General features: G+C 36.2%; 1 protein-coding gene across 1 annotated transcript; it reads left to right on the top strand.

Annotated features, from left to right (window-relative positions):
- The first annotated feature begins 9,570 nt into the window (after positions 1-9,570).
- Positions 9,571-10,742, top strand: LOC113065945 (C-C motif chemokine 2-like). The gene is made up of 3 exons (XM_026237477.1): positions 9,571-9,751; positions 9,893-10,007; positions 10,225-10,742. The coding sequence occupies exons 1-3, from the start codon at positions 9,682-9,684 to the stop codon at positions 10,391-10,393; spliced, it is 354 nt and encodes a 117-aa protein (XP_026093262.1). The 5' UTR covers positions 9,571-9,681; the 3' UTR covers positions 10,394-10,742.
- The last annotated feature ends 4,604 nt before the right edge of the window (positions 10,743-15,346 follow it).

Below are 15,346 nucleotides of genomic sequence, written 5' to 3'. Positions count from 1 at the left end.
TAAATGTTTGTAAAGATTTGTAAAAATGAAACAAAAAGTCTCAGTGACCCTTGGGTTGATTTGCGTCATACTGTTTCTAAGGTTTCTCAAGTGTAGTATAGGTGATGCATGCAAAGATGGCAAAGCAAGACAAGAAACCACATCTCAGCATGTTACTCAAGTTAAGTCAAGATGAAATCATCTCACGTCACAGAAATTTTAGTCACTGAGGCAGATATTATTAACCCTACATGTGTATGGTATGTGCACTAACGTGGTTGTACATACAACATTTGAACTCATATATTTTACATTTTTGTTTTTACATTGCTGTGTCAATGAATTTACTAGTCAGAATCAAAAACTAGTAGTAGTAGTAGTAACTACTTACTATTATTAATAGTATAACAAGTTAAACTTCTATACAAGGGGTTCTTCGCTTTCATTAAGGCACTGTGTTTGTGTTTAACTAATCTCTGACTTGTAGCCAGCCTGTCTGTACTGTGCTGTGCTAACTTAGCAAAAATGTTTGTTTATTAGCGGTTAGCACTTAGCCAAACCACAGATGAGCGCTTATAACAGGAAAAAGGAAATAATCATGAACATGAAAAGTGTGAACTTGCAGACTGCATCACATATGTCTCTTGAGAAATACTCTATTCTACTATAGTCAATATGTTTTTTTGGAGTCTTAAAGTTTTTTTTTTTTTTTTGTAGTTTTACTGATAAAATGATTGATTACTGAGTCTTAATGTACTGTTAGATACATGGTTTCAACTGAACTAACCAAAAGTTGAGCTCTTTTTATGGAAGATAAAAAACATTTATCCTAAATTTTGATATAAAAACAACTGATAGAGAAACACACATTTATGTAACTAGACATTGGAGTCGTTATCTTATAATGACTGAGATAGTTCCCTTGTGACAACTGTGTGAGAAATAACACCAGACCAATGAGTAATCAATATACAACATCAACTGTTTTGTAGGAGTAAAACTGAGTCATTGTTTGATTTACAAACATTTACCATAGTAACCTCAGTTTCCAAGTTATCAAAGTTATCAGTTACAAAAATAACAAGTTACCAATCACCAAAGTAAGTTACTACAGTACAACACTACTTTCAAAATCTTTATAATTCTATATATTTATTTATTTATTTATGTGTGTAAATCTAGTAAGTAATACACAGAAATATCACACTTTGTTACCTATGGTATGTGAATGAAAACTATGGCTACCATGGTAAATGTCTGTAAGTATGTTACCCAGAATAATATGAAACATAGTTACGTTTACGTTTCTTTCTTTCAGTATATATGAAACTACATCTGTTAACCTGGCCTAAACTAAGTGAAGTTAGAACATTTAAAACAACCAAAGTAATAATGATTCTGTTAATGTGAACATTTATTCTCTATGAAGACTGTATTTTAATTGAGACAAGAACATACAGTATTTCACACCCTGATTTGTTGTTTGAAGTACATTTTGAAGTCCCTGACTCTAATTTGTTTACTTATATAAATATTTATCATGCAAATAGTGCCCCCTAGTGATAGATTTTGCTTTCTTTCTCTTTGTAATTTTTTCTGTTGCATGCTGCCATCTGCTGAGTGCTCATGTCTGTATGAATGTTTTAAACACATTTTCTTATGCATTTCCTCACTTTATTTTTTTTTTTGAGATCTTAAGTAAATCAAGTTCAAATTCTTTATTTGTCCCCCAATGGGACAATTCATTTGCAACAGGTAGTATAACAAATCACACACACAAAACAAATTACAAAAATTGCCTACCATGCAGGCATAATTAAAATAATAAAAAACAATCAATAAATAGAAAATCACTAAGTTATCTGTGGTTCTTTATAGAATTGAGAAGCAGAATGGCTGCAGGCACAAAAGAGTGTTTATATCTGTTGGTTCCGAATTTTGGGAGTTTAAAATGTAATCCCGATGGCAACATCTGAAATTCAGCTTGTAAGGGATGAGAATTATCTAGCAGGATAGGTTCAACCCTTCTTAACATCTGGTTATGATAAAGTTCCTCCAGACCTTTCTGTGTAGAACATGTGATGCTGCTGCTCACCTATATCAACCTCAAAAGGTAACAACTGACTCAACGAAAGACCTATAAAAAAAGGGTCAGCAGGGTCTTATCCACATTAAAGGTCCCCTTCTTCGTGATCCCATGTTTTAAACTTTAGTTAGTGTGTAATGTTGTTGTTAGAGTATACATAATATCTGTAAAATTCTAAAGCTCAAAGTTCAATGCCAAGCGAGATATTTTATTTAAAAGAATTCGCTTACAAAAAAACGACTCGTTTGGACTACACCCCTCTAGTTCCTGCAGTAATGACGTCACTAAAACAGTTTTTTGACTAACCTCCACCCACAGGAATACACAAACAGGGGGGCGTGGCCTTGTTGCGCTCCGACGGAGAAGGGGAAGACAGTGTTGCCAACTTAGCTAATTTGTCGCTAGATTTAGCGACTTTTCAGACCCCCCATAGCAACTTTTTTCCAAAAAAGCGACTAGCGACAAATCTAGCGACTTTTTTTGACAGACTTTATTTAGTCTCTGAGACTCTCCGGTACAGCCGAACGAGCACAAGCTCTCTCTCTCTCTCCCCTAGCGCGCACACGCATCTCTATCTGCCCTGTTCAGCGAGCAGAGAGAAGCAGCACTTTCAGTTAAAAAAAGATATTCTGTTGCTTCTAACTCTATTTTACATACAAGTATAGCCGAAAACACAGTACAACCATTGTCTTAATCTTATGTGTATGTTATTTCATTAGACTAGTCGTGAATAGGATTTCAGTGCACAGATTAACATCTTTGAGAGCTGGTATGTAGTCTTAATGGACCGCGTTTCAGTCATTATAATATTAATTCCATTGTTGGACAACAGAAACATTAAAATATAATAATAAAAAATGTTTTATTGAGTATTTTTGCAGCATTAACATGCTGTACATGAGCACAGAAAGGGCGAGATAATATGACGCACCTACGTCATGAATATGCTAATTAGCATATGACGTCATCTAGCGACATTTAGCGACTTTTCAGGCAGGGTTTAGCTACTTTCCATTGAAAGAAGTTGGCAACTCTGGAGGAAGAGCTGCATTTGTGTTTGTCGCCATTTCGTTGAAACACTGTTATTTTCATCTCGGAGTCTAATCATCTTTGTTTGGGCTTCCCAGGGACATTATAAGTACATCTCCAGCACATGCTCCTGCCCACTTGCTTCTCAAAACTAGCCAACAATCGCGTTTCCAGGTGGGCAGCTCAGCTGCTGTCGAATCACAACACAGGAGCCGCTGGCCCAATCACAACTCGTTACGTATTTCTAAAGGAGGGACTTTATAGAACAAGGAAGTCATCAGGCTGTTTTTATGACAGTGAAAACAGCGGTATACAGATAGGTGAATTGTATGAAAAATACTGTGTTTTTTTACATGCGAAACATGAACACATGTTATATTGCACACTGTAAACACAATCAAAGCTTCAAAAATGCAAGAAAAACGGGAACTTTAAACTTTGCCAGCTTCCTTAAGCAATAAAGGCGCTGCTGGTCTTTTTTGCAAAGCAAACTGCTATTTGAGTCAAAGCACAACTTATCATCAATAATGGATCCTAGGTACTTATACTCTGTAACAACCTCTATTTCCTGACCATTTATACTAGTTTTTTCAGTATTAATGACATTACGCCTAAAATCAATACACATGTCCTTGGTCTTAGAGACATTCAGTTCAAGAAAGGCATCCTGACACCATGTAACAAAGTGATCAATGACCGAACCGTGTGAAGTTTCCTCATTGTTCAATACGCTGACAATAACCGTATCTTCAAGCAAACTTAAAAAGTATCGGTCCTTAATCACAAAACGACAGTCATAAGTGTACAGAATATATAAAAGGGGGGAAAGAACACACGCCTGTGGTGAGCCAATTGATGTAAGGGTCCAGTCCAAGAGATGGCCATTTACTCTCACTCGCTGGGATCTATTTGTGAGGAAATCTAATATCCAGCCCGCAAGGTTGGCCTCCAGTTTGAACTGATGTAAGAGCTTCTCAACCAGCATGAACAGAAAGCCACAAACATAGTCTGGGCTGATTTCTATTGCCCTCAAGGTGATTAAGAATAAGGTTGAGTACTGTTACAGTTGCATCCTGGACCCCTCTGTTTAGTCTATATGCAAACTGTAGTGGGTCAGGGAGGCAATTTATCATAGATGACAGTTCTCTTTTGATCAGCTTTTCAAAACATTTCATCACATTTCATCACATCAACATTTCATTCAGTGATGTAAGGGCTATGGGTCTGTGGGGATCTACATAGGCAGGCACGCAACTTAAGCTGCGTTTCCACTGCAGGAACTTTACCCAGGAACTAGGGACTTTGGCCTGGTACTTGGTGTGTTTCCACCGCAGGAACCAGGAACTAAATAAAGTTCTGGGTAAAAAAATGCCCCTCAGACAGTCCTTGCTGGCGAGGTTGTACTTTTTCAAAGTTCCGGAACTTTCGGTGGTGGGACTTTGGCGCTAAACATTCTGATTGGTTGAGTTCACGCAGCATTGGTTGAGTTCAACCACCATTTATTCGGATCAACATTTTCAAAATATTACTGTTATTGTGTCATGAAATGTAATTTTAAAAGTATTTCAGGCGAGAATGTAGTCGTTTAAAACTCAAATCTGTGGTTTATTTATAAAGACAGCGCCTATTTAAAAAATGTGCCTCATCTCGGATAGATCTTCTGATATGTGCCGCTGGCTCTGATGTCTCTTCAGTGGTTAAACATAAAATATAATTCAGCTGCGGGGTAAATCTAACAGGTTTTCTTTGGTCTGTATTCAATTTATCTATATGTTAAAATGAAAATAAAAAGGCAAGTCTATATAATATTTCGTTTCATTGTAATGGATGTATATAACATTACATATCCCTGAACTAAGTACATTTCTGCAGCTGTTATTATGTTTAAATGAAAACGAAAGGAGGCAGTGGTATTTTATATCCTATTTCGTTTTATTGTAAATATACTGAGGGGAAAATAACAGTAGCCAAAGCGATCTGAGTTCACGCAGCATTGGTTGAGTTCAAACACCATTTATTCGGATCATTTTCAAATATTGCTGTTATTGTGTCATGAAATGTAATTTTAAAAGTATTTCAGGCGAGAATGTAGTTGTTTAAAACTCAAATCTATGGTTTATTTATAAAGATAGCTTCTATTTAAAAATGTGTTTCGCCGATCTCGTAGACGGTGAGCTCCACTCGATCAGCGGGAGCTCAGTCCTCATGTATCCGCAGAGAGCAGCCTCATCTCGGACAGATCTTCTGATATGGGCCGCTGGCTCTGATGTCTCTTTAGTGGTTAAACATAACATAATTCAGCTGCGGGGTAAATCTAACAGGTTTTCATTGGTCTGTATTCAATTTATCTATATGTTAAAATGAAAATAAAAAAGGCAAATTTATATAATATTTCGTTTCATTGTAATGGCTGCATATACACATATCCCTGAACTAAGTACATTTCTGCAGCTGTTATTATGCTTAAATGAAAACCAAAGGAGGCAGTGGTCCTATTTCGTTTTATTGTAAATATACAGAGAGGAAAATTACAGGATTCGCGTCGTTGCTGACATCACACTCCCCAGTGGAATGCACAAAGTCTGAACTAACTACCGATGATGCACATCCAAAATCAGCCTGGGAAAAAAAGTTCCTGGTACAAATGTTCCGGGTAATTTCGGTGTAAACAGGGCACTAGTTGCATCGCATTCACACCCAGGATCACATGATGTTTTGAAAAGTCACATGACCAGTTAGGAAGTGATAAATGTCTGCTGGTTGCAAGGCAGATTCTCTTTGTGTTGGGCTTCCTTTTCAGTATAGGTACTGTTGGTCATGGTAGAGCATGATTAATCACTGCCATTTGAATTTTAATATTTATTTTGTTTTATCAGGGTAATTTCTAGAAGTGTGTGTCTACTCTTCATGGAGGACACAGGCTTCTGTATGGAGTTTTAAAATGTGTGATCACCTCATTGTGACCTGAGCTGCTGGGCTGCATCGGTAAATGCCTTAATACAGTATGCACATTTGCCATTGAGTGTTTTATATCTGCATTGGAACATGTTTTAAAATACCTTTTCTGTCTGTAGCAACCGAATGTTCAGCGTTGTCTTCATATGTCAATGAGCTGTCAATGGACAGTTGAGCATACTGAAAAGTAGGCCTATATTTTTTAGCTATGTTTGAGTTGACTATGCTGTTTAATGAGGCTGCCAACTAACATGATTGTTTATTTCCAAAAAGGGACCAGGCCAGCCACTGTTTTCTTGTGATTAATGTGCATTTTTTTATTGTTTTGTTGGTTTGTTTGTGTGATGTGATTTTACTTCTGGGCCTACCACCCATGTGCCCTACTTGTAGTAGCATTGTTCCTTAAACTTCTGGTGTTATCCATGCTGGTGGTTCTCTTCCCTAACTATGTCTTCTGCTTGGGCTATCCCTGTACAAGGCCGGATCAACACTGATGCTTTGCCCCTTCTTGCCAAGGGACCACATTGTTAGAGACATTGGTTTGGGGTGTCTGTATAACCATAACACTGTGTGAGAATTTTTTTGTCGTGGTATCTGAAGATCTTGAGTGAGTGGTGCTTGCTGTGTTGCATGCTTCTTCTGGTGCTGGGTTGCTGTCTCCTGTTTCTTTTTGTCTCACCAGGGTCCACCTGAGCAGGGGTTTTGCATTGGCTGATCCGACCTTCCTAGACTGAGGAGAATCCACCAATTGTATAGCAGTATTTAAGAGCCATTTTAATAACTTTTCCACACTTTTTTGTACTAAATTGTAATAAATTTGAAATACATTTATATACCTGCCTCTTGTCAACTGTCCCTTTGCGGGGAAAATATAGAGTTAGCTACACTATATTAAGGGAAGACTTGTGGGTCCTCCTGCCCATCATCAGGGGGTGGCGTAGTCAAACCGTATTGACTGTAAGATTATACTATATATGACTATAAGATTTACTGCTTGACGGGTACCACAGGTCTATAATCATTTAAAGACTTTGGGTGGCTATTCTTTGCAACAGGAACTATAATTGACTGTGTTCATAATTCAGGGACCTTCTGTTGGCACATAAATTGATGAAAAATATAAGAAAAAATAGGGCCTAACTGTTCCGCACAACAAGAAAGTACACGGCTACCAATATTTGGTTGTTAAGTGATGTAAGAAGCGCTGTTTCCGGGTCCAAGCCTCAACTCGCTTCACTTGAGAATACGACCTCAGCAGCCGTTTATGAGCACTGTTTATTCATATTAATAATTTAAACTAAATGCTTTCAAACTTACGGTATACACTACAGTCTCCGTGCTCACAGCGTCCCAAACACAAATAATTTATATATATATATATATATATATATATATATATATATATATATATATATATATATATTTTCATTGTCTGCCTATCTGGGACTTCAGTATGGAGTTGAAGGTTAAGATTATAACTTTTTTGCTAGTATTCTATAACAACCCTTTGAAAAGCAACAGCTCAGACCACTGAAAACACAGCACCTGTATTTGTCGCTCTCTGAATACTGGCACATATGTGTGTAAAGACTGTTCATCCTGCTTCACAGAACTTCTTTAAAATATAGACAAAACAGCCAGGATGTTCTTTGGTTTTACCCTGCCAGTCTGATTTGACAGCAAGATGCCTGGAGATTGTTTCTAACTGGTCAGGAACAATAAACAGATCTAAATACTTATGTTTTAGCTCTCATCTGGGCATTTTCAATTCAATGATTATTAACATTTCTCCAATTCATGTTTCAGATTATGGCTTGTAGATTTTGTAACTACACCATTATGCAGGTAAATAGCATGTTTCTCCACCGGTGGCCATTAGAAAGTGGAAATGTAGAAATTAAACCAACATAAACTGCAGGAATGACATTATATTAGAGTAGCCTATATGTGCTTGTATATGTGGTGTCACTGTGGTCATGACAACGTTTTCCTGTGTGTCTCTATAGTGATTAGTCACATGACATTTATAGCTTAGGCATCAAGATTGGGTTTTAAAAAGTATCATATTTGGCTGTTGCCGGTTATATACATTAAAACATCTTCCATTGTAGAATCCAATCATTTTCATGGCTTCCCGTGTGCCCTCAAATGTTACCCCACAACCTGTAGTTTGCTGTTTTGCATACTTTTATATTGCTTGTCAGAGTGCGTATCGTCTGGTCCATGTTTGGTGTTGCTGCAAAGAAATTTCCTGTCAGGCATGAGAAAATGTTGATCTATCAGTCAATCAATCAATCAATCTAGCCCCCCGGAAATTCACATGGCAGACGCATTCAGCGATAGCACAATCTGTGCATCTGTGTTACCATGTCTCTAGAGATGAGTGTATCTTGGAGTCAAATGAAGGTTTAGTGAGGAAAGAAAAGTTTTGTGGGCCGCTGCAAAGCCTCACAGGCTGGCTTTACATAGAACACACTAAGGTCACATGATGTTGCAGTACACCACAATGACTTTCCCTTGTCTGTTAGACTCATCTGTAGATGCACATCAAAAGATGCACCATTATTATTCTCACCAGCTTTGCTTTCTTCCAATGAGTCTCAATATTAAACAATATCTGATTACACTTTATTTCAAAGGTATTCTTGTTACAGTGTCATTTAAGTAAAACTGTAACGTAAAGCATTACAATAATAAATACATTTATGTCTTCAAAACAGAACACTTCAACTTCCATTCTTTGGTCACTGGAAAATATTTTATTCAATATAATTCTTTTTTGAGGAACATCACATTGATTATTTCCAGATGAAACACTCACCTATGACTTAATAAACGATTTGATTATTAGAAATTGTCCTCTGTACTTGGAAAAAGGCTGTACGTATGCTAAATGCGTATTTCCCCCGCGAGTTCGGTGAATGACCACAGAGAATTTGTCACAGCAAACACTTCTAAACGCTAACCACACCAGCAGACTGCAGGAAACCAACACAAACTCAATATTACAGAGTCAGAAAGAACTCATGCAGAGCAATTTCAGTGTTTACAATATACATTTTATTTTGCTAGACAAATTATGTAAAATATTAGCTTACAATACACACACACACACACACACACACACACATATTATATGCTAATATTTTAATAAATAAACTTATATATAACTTTTAATTTAACTTTTAATTATGTAAAAGTTTGTATATTACCGTATATTTTATCAGAAGCATAACCATTCACTGAAACTCAGACTTTATATGAATGAAACTGGAGTCGCTGATGTAATAGCAAGTCAATATATTGTTTGCAAAGTTCATTCATTATTCATTTTGTTCTTGATTATGTGAACATCTTGGTACTTTCCAGTCTACGACACACCGACATTTTCAGTGACCCTGCTCTCATGGTCATTTAGACCACTGGATTTTAGAAAGCTGTGAATGTTCCTCTCTGTACATGGTGGTCGCCTGTGGGTGATGGGGTGGGTGAGGGGGTGGGGGCTTCTGTTCCGAGCGGACAGGTGACAACTCTGTGGAAGGAAGTTGACGCTCATTTTCCCCTCTGTGAGTGTTCATAAAAGTGCAAGTTGTGGTGAGCCGACAGAATACGCATCAGACTCTCAAGAGAAGATGAGGTGTGTTTCTGTAACTCTTCTGCTGTGTCTGGCTACGATGCTGCTCGATCAAGTCACCTGCCAAAGTAAGAAACTATATGTAACTGTAAAATAAAAAGAAGCTTTTATTTGTATTATTATTATTATTATTATTATTATTATTATTATATTGTGTATTCTAAATGAATTTCTGTTGAAATGCTTTTGTTCCCTTTCTATGTTTGTAGTGAGTGGCGTGCCATTTTGCCCTTGTCTCCAGACAACTGATCGGGTTTACCGCAAGGAAGATATGGAAGGTTATATTAATCAAGAAGCAGGCATCTGCCCAATTGATGCTGTTTTGTGAGTTCTTTTTTCTTTGGTGTGATGGATCTCAACTATTCAAATATATTTGATGATAGCTCTTTGCTAATATGCCAGAATAGAAATTATTTTGTCTAGGCTTTATCTTAATAGATTGGCAATTTTACCCATATGATTTTGATAACAAAATACTTTCTGTACATTTGTATATTTTGTTGTATAGTTATGCTGAATTGTTACTTTTATGTGTTTACAGATTTAAAGCAATCAATGGTCGTTTCATTTGTGGCAATCAACAAAAGCTTTGGGTGAAAAGAGCTGTGAAATTTTTGGATAAGAAGAAGTCGGCAGTTAAAACAACTGTGCGTCCCTTAAACTCTGCACCAACATCGACATCGAACAACACATCACAAACAACAGGATGAACTATGACTACTTTACTTGAGCTTTGCAAAATTGTTAACATATGTCAGTAATTTTTGTATTGGATTTTATTTTATCAACACCTGATTAATTAAAAATTAATGCATAATGTAAATGCAGTGCTACGCATTATTTCGTTTTTTATTCTGCTCAACAGGGCTTTTTAATTATTATTACAACAAGTATTATAATTTTTATTCATATTTTTGTTAACATTTGAACCATTTTGTTGTGTGATTTTTTTAAATTATTATTATTTTAAATGTCTATATTGTTTTCATAAATATATACCTTTTAGCTATTTTAGTATATCAAGATAAATGTTAACTATAATTATAAGCAACATTTTTAATAATAAAAAATATATATATATTTTTTTCTTAATGTGGTTAATAACTATTAAAAATGTAGTGGCTCTGTGATTAGGTCTAAAATTTGTTTTACTAGTGTATTTACTCACAATGACCTTTTCCATTTAAAAAACTAAATGAATAAATAAAATGTGACATTTTTGAATGTTCATTCTGAAGTAGTTTTGACCTTTGGGTGCGTGAATGTGATTGCAAGTGTGTCTGTGGGAAGAACGTAGTGAAGTGTTCACACACACACAGAATCTGTTAACCCTTAACGTGTGGGTTTAGACACTCTAATCCACATTGTTCTATGGGATTTCCCCTTTCACTGTACAAATATGTAACTCAGACTATAGCAATCTGACTCATACAATATCTTACATTTAAATGAATTCCCAATATTTTATTTGGATATGAAAAACTGTTAGACAGTGCATGTGTGCATCTGTGGTTGTGCACTGAAACCCCCGTCCCCTTGCAAGATGCAATAAATTCCATCCACACATTGATTTGAGAAGAGGTTGTGTAGATCACAGGGTGGGTTTTTGGAGAAAATGTGGGTGCTTAAAGAATAGGTTGGTGGGCAATATGTTTTCCATAAAGTCGAGCTCATGTCTCTGGTGTACTATATGTAAAAATCAGTAGAGCTTAGTTGCATTTAGTTGTTGAGTCTATACAGACTACTGTATTTACATTATGGCTAGCATTTTATTCCATGGATCAACAGAGCTGTTCATATGTGTCAGATAAAATAAGTGGGTCTTGTCTGAATTTCTAATTTAAAACAAGAGCAAATGTCAGTGAGGTAAATGAAAGCAAGGTCAGGTTTTGTGGTCTGGGATGATGGTTGCATATCGTAGCAGGCAATGCAACGTAAATGTAAATGTAAAGTGCTTTGAGTGTCAAGAAAAGGATTATGTAAAAAGTAATAACTAACTAACCTATGGAGTCCCATAAATGACATGCAGGAAAAAATATTTATACATTGAACACAAATTAAAAATTCACTAATACGTCAGCACAATTTACTAATTTGTTCCCTAGTTATAAGTAAATTGTGAGCATGATTTATTTAAAACGAGGTGATGAATTTGTAAGTCTTGGGAACAAAATGTTAATTCTTGGCCATGATTTTTTTTTTTTCCCTGCATGTCATGTCTGGGCTTCCGTAATAACCATTCAGACAGCCTGTATCAGAAAAATCTTTAAGCAAATATTTTCATTGTTTACAGTTTGAAGATTCAATTGTAATATGACTGATCACCAAATATGTGGATATAGGTTGATTTGATTAAAAAGTATTATTAATATAATTTTTAATATAATTGTTATAATTTTTCCTGCTTATCACCTGACTCCACAGTACCTGTCCTATTGTATATGGCTCCAAGACATTAAAGGGATACTCCACCCCAAAATGAAAATCTGTCATTAATTTTCATTTACTCTTACGGTTCCAAAACCGTAAAACCTTTGTTTATCTTCGCGTTGAAAAAGTATTCTAGTTGCTTCATATCATAATGGTTGAACCATTGATGTCAGATGGACTATTCTTATGATGCTTTTCAAACTTTTCTGGACTTTGACAGTGTTATTTACCTGGCAGTCTATGGGACAGTCACAAGCCTCCTGGTTTTCATCCAAAATATCTTAAATTGTGCTCTGAAGATGAACAAAGCTTTTACTGGTTTGGAACGAAATGGGGGTAAGATATAAATGACAAAATTTTCATTTTGGGGTGGAGTATCCCTTTGAAAGCAGAATAAGTCCTGCAAGTTGTGAGGTGAGGCCTTTATAGTTTTGATGTGTTGGTCCAGCACATTGCTTGATCAGTTTGAGATCCAGGCAATTTGAAGGCCATAGCAGCACCTTGAACTTTTGGTCAAGTTCCTCAAACCATATCTGTAAATTTCTGCAAGTGGCAGGTGCCTTATTCTTCTGAATGAGACCAGTGCCATGAGGTTACCTGCAACCACCTTCAGGTAAGTGGTACATGTCAAAGTAACATCTGCTGTACACGAATACCAGTCACTTGCAGTTCTACATTGAATCCTGCTACAATCTCATACAATCATCTAGCTGATTTAAAAGAAAATGTGTTTTGTCAGACCAGACAATCTTCTTCCATTGCTCCAAGGTGAAGTTCTGATGCTCATATATTGTAGTTGCTGTAGGCAGTGGACTGGGGTCATCAGAGGCACTCTAAATGCAGCAAACTGCAATGCACTGTGTGTTCTGATACTTTTCTATCATTATTTGTTTAGCAATATGAGCTACAGTAGCTCATCTATGATATGGGACAAAAATTCACTTCCCACATGCACCATTGAGCCTTGACTGCCCATGACCCTTATAGTGGTTCACTGGTTGTCTTTCCATGTATCATTTTGGTAGGTACTTATCATTGGGAACACAACCCACAACACTTTCCATTTTGGAGATTTTTGGCCAGTCAACTGGGCTTCACTATTTGGCTCTTGTCAAAGTCACTCATATCTTTTTGATTTTCCATTATTTCCTGCTTCTAAGACATGAAATTCAAGAACTGACTGATTAATTTTCTGTGTATATTGTAATGTTACAAGTGCTTTGACAAAGATAGAACAAGCAAAATAGAGCAACCAAAAATTCAATACATACAAATTTGAGTCTGAATGCCACCTAATATTAACATCTTGTTTATTGAACTGTTGTACAAAATCAATCAACTAATACAGGGTAATTTTTACACCCCAAATCTTGAAGTTTTCACATGTTTTCAATAATTTGGTACCATTGTCTCCCCATGGCTCTCATTAATTTCTGACCCTGGGGTGTGTGTTTGACATGACTGTGGGGGAGGGGGTATTTTCAAGTAAAGGCCCTTTCTACTGCAAGGCCTATTTCAACTGGAACAGATGAAACAACATACTGTATCAAAAGCTGCCACTGAGTGTGTAACCCCCTGGCGTTCACATGATCCAAGGTGCAGAACTGTTATTTTGTTATTTATTGGCAGGTCTATAGAATGTTTATTTAACTTGCAGAAAGGTTTTGTGAGTAAGGTGACATCTTTGTGGGAGGAAATTCTGATGTTCATTTTCCTGCTTGTGAGTGTAAGTAAAAGTATGTAAGTTGTGGTGAGCCGAGGTAACACGCATCAGACTCTCAAGAGAAGATGAGGTGTGTTTCTGTAACTCTTCTGCTGTGCATGGCTATGATGCTGCTCGATCAAGTCACCTGCCAAAGTAAGAAACTTTATATATTTGTAAAAAAAAATCTAATTAATAAAAATGAAAAATAAATACATAAAATGCCATATTTACTCCATATTAAATCTGATTCCAATATATGATGTTATTTCGAATAAAATTTGTCAAAATGAATGTCCGTTAAAATGCTTTTGTTCCCTTTCTATGTTTGTAGTAAGTGGTGGGTTAATTTGCCCTTGTCTCATGACAACACATCGGGTTCACCGCAAGGAAGAGATTGAAGATTACACGAAACAAAAAGCAGGCATCTGCCCAATTGATGCTGTTTTGTGAGTACTTTTTTCTTATAGAGTAGTGTATGCTGTGATAGATCTCAACCAATTTTGGCTAGGCCTTAGTACGTTTGTATATTTTGTTGTAGTAACATGCTAAATTGTTACTTTTATGTATTTACAGATTTAAAACAGTCAGGGGTCATTTCATTTGCGCCGATCCACTAAAGCTTTGGGTAAAAAGAGCTGTCGAATTTGTGGACAAAAAGAAGAAGACAGTTAAAACAACAGTGCGTCCCTTAAACTCTGCACCAACATTTACAACAGCTTCAACAATGGATACAGCATCAGACTGGAATGAACAGGATGAACTAAGAACTACTGCACCTGAGCTATTGGAATTTTTAAACACATGTGTGTAATTCTTGTTTCTAATTTTTATTTGCACCTTTTAGTCTAAAATCTGTCTTGACTTATAGAATGACAGTTGTTAATTATTTTTTTTTTCTTTGGGTGTTTACAGCAATTAGCCGTTTACTTTGCACTTGCTTGAAGACGTCGGAAGCTGTTCTCCACAAGGAAGATATCAAAAGTTACAAGATACATAAAGCAGACATCTGCCATATTGATGCCATTGAGTGAGTTTTCCTTTTTTCTTATGGAATTGTATACACTAATAAAACTCACACTATTCAGCACTACACCATAAAATCCATTTCAGGAAATAGATTACCTATTGCAATTAATTTAATTTCAATAAAATAATATTTCCAAAAATACAACTCAATTACTGTATTGATTTAAACCATTTAATTTCATAGCAGTGACTTTTCTCTTTTCTTATACCTGCTAGCTACCTAGCTCATCCCAGTCCAGCATAACAAAAATATATATTAACAGATCTCTCTGTATATCATTTGCAGTACGTGCAAAAAGCAAGTGGTAACCTTCCGGTCTCTCTCATGTAACCAACACAGAAGTAACTGAAACTGCAATGCATCAACTGGCTGATAGAGGCTGGCTCAAAAAGGGAGTCACTCCCATAGAGTCCCCATGTTAAAATCCCCAATGTTACAGCAGAAAAAAGAAATGTTTACAGCCTAGTACAAAAAAGTTGTTTTGGTCTATAAAGCTAATTT

Source organism: Carassius auratus, chromosome 49, assembly GCF_003368295.1.
Source record: "Carassius auratus strain Wakin chromosome 49, ASM336829v1, whole genome shotgun sequence".
NCBI lineage: Eukaryota > Metazoa > Chordata > Actinopteri > Cypriniformes > Cyprinidae > Carassius > Carassius auratus.
This window is presented reverse-complemented; position numbering and strand designations above follow the sequence as displayed.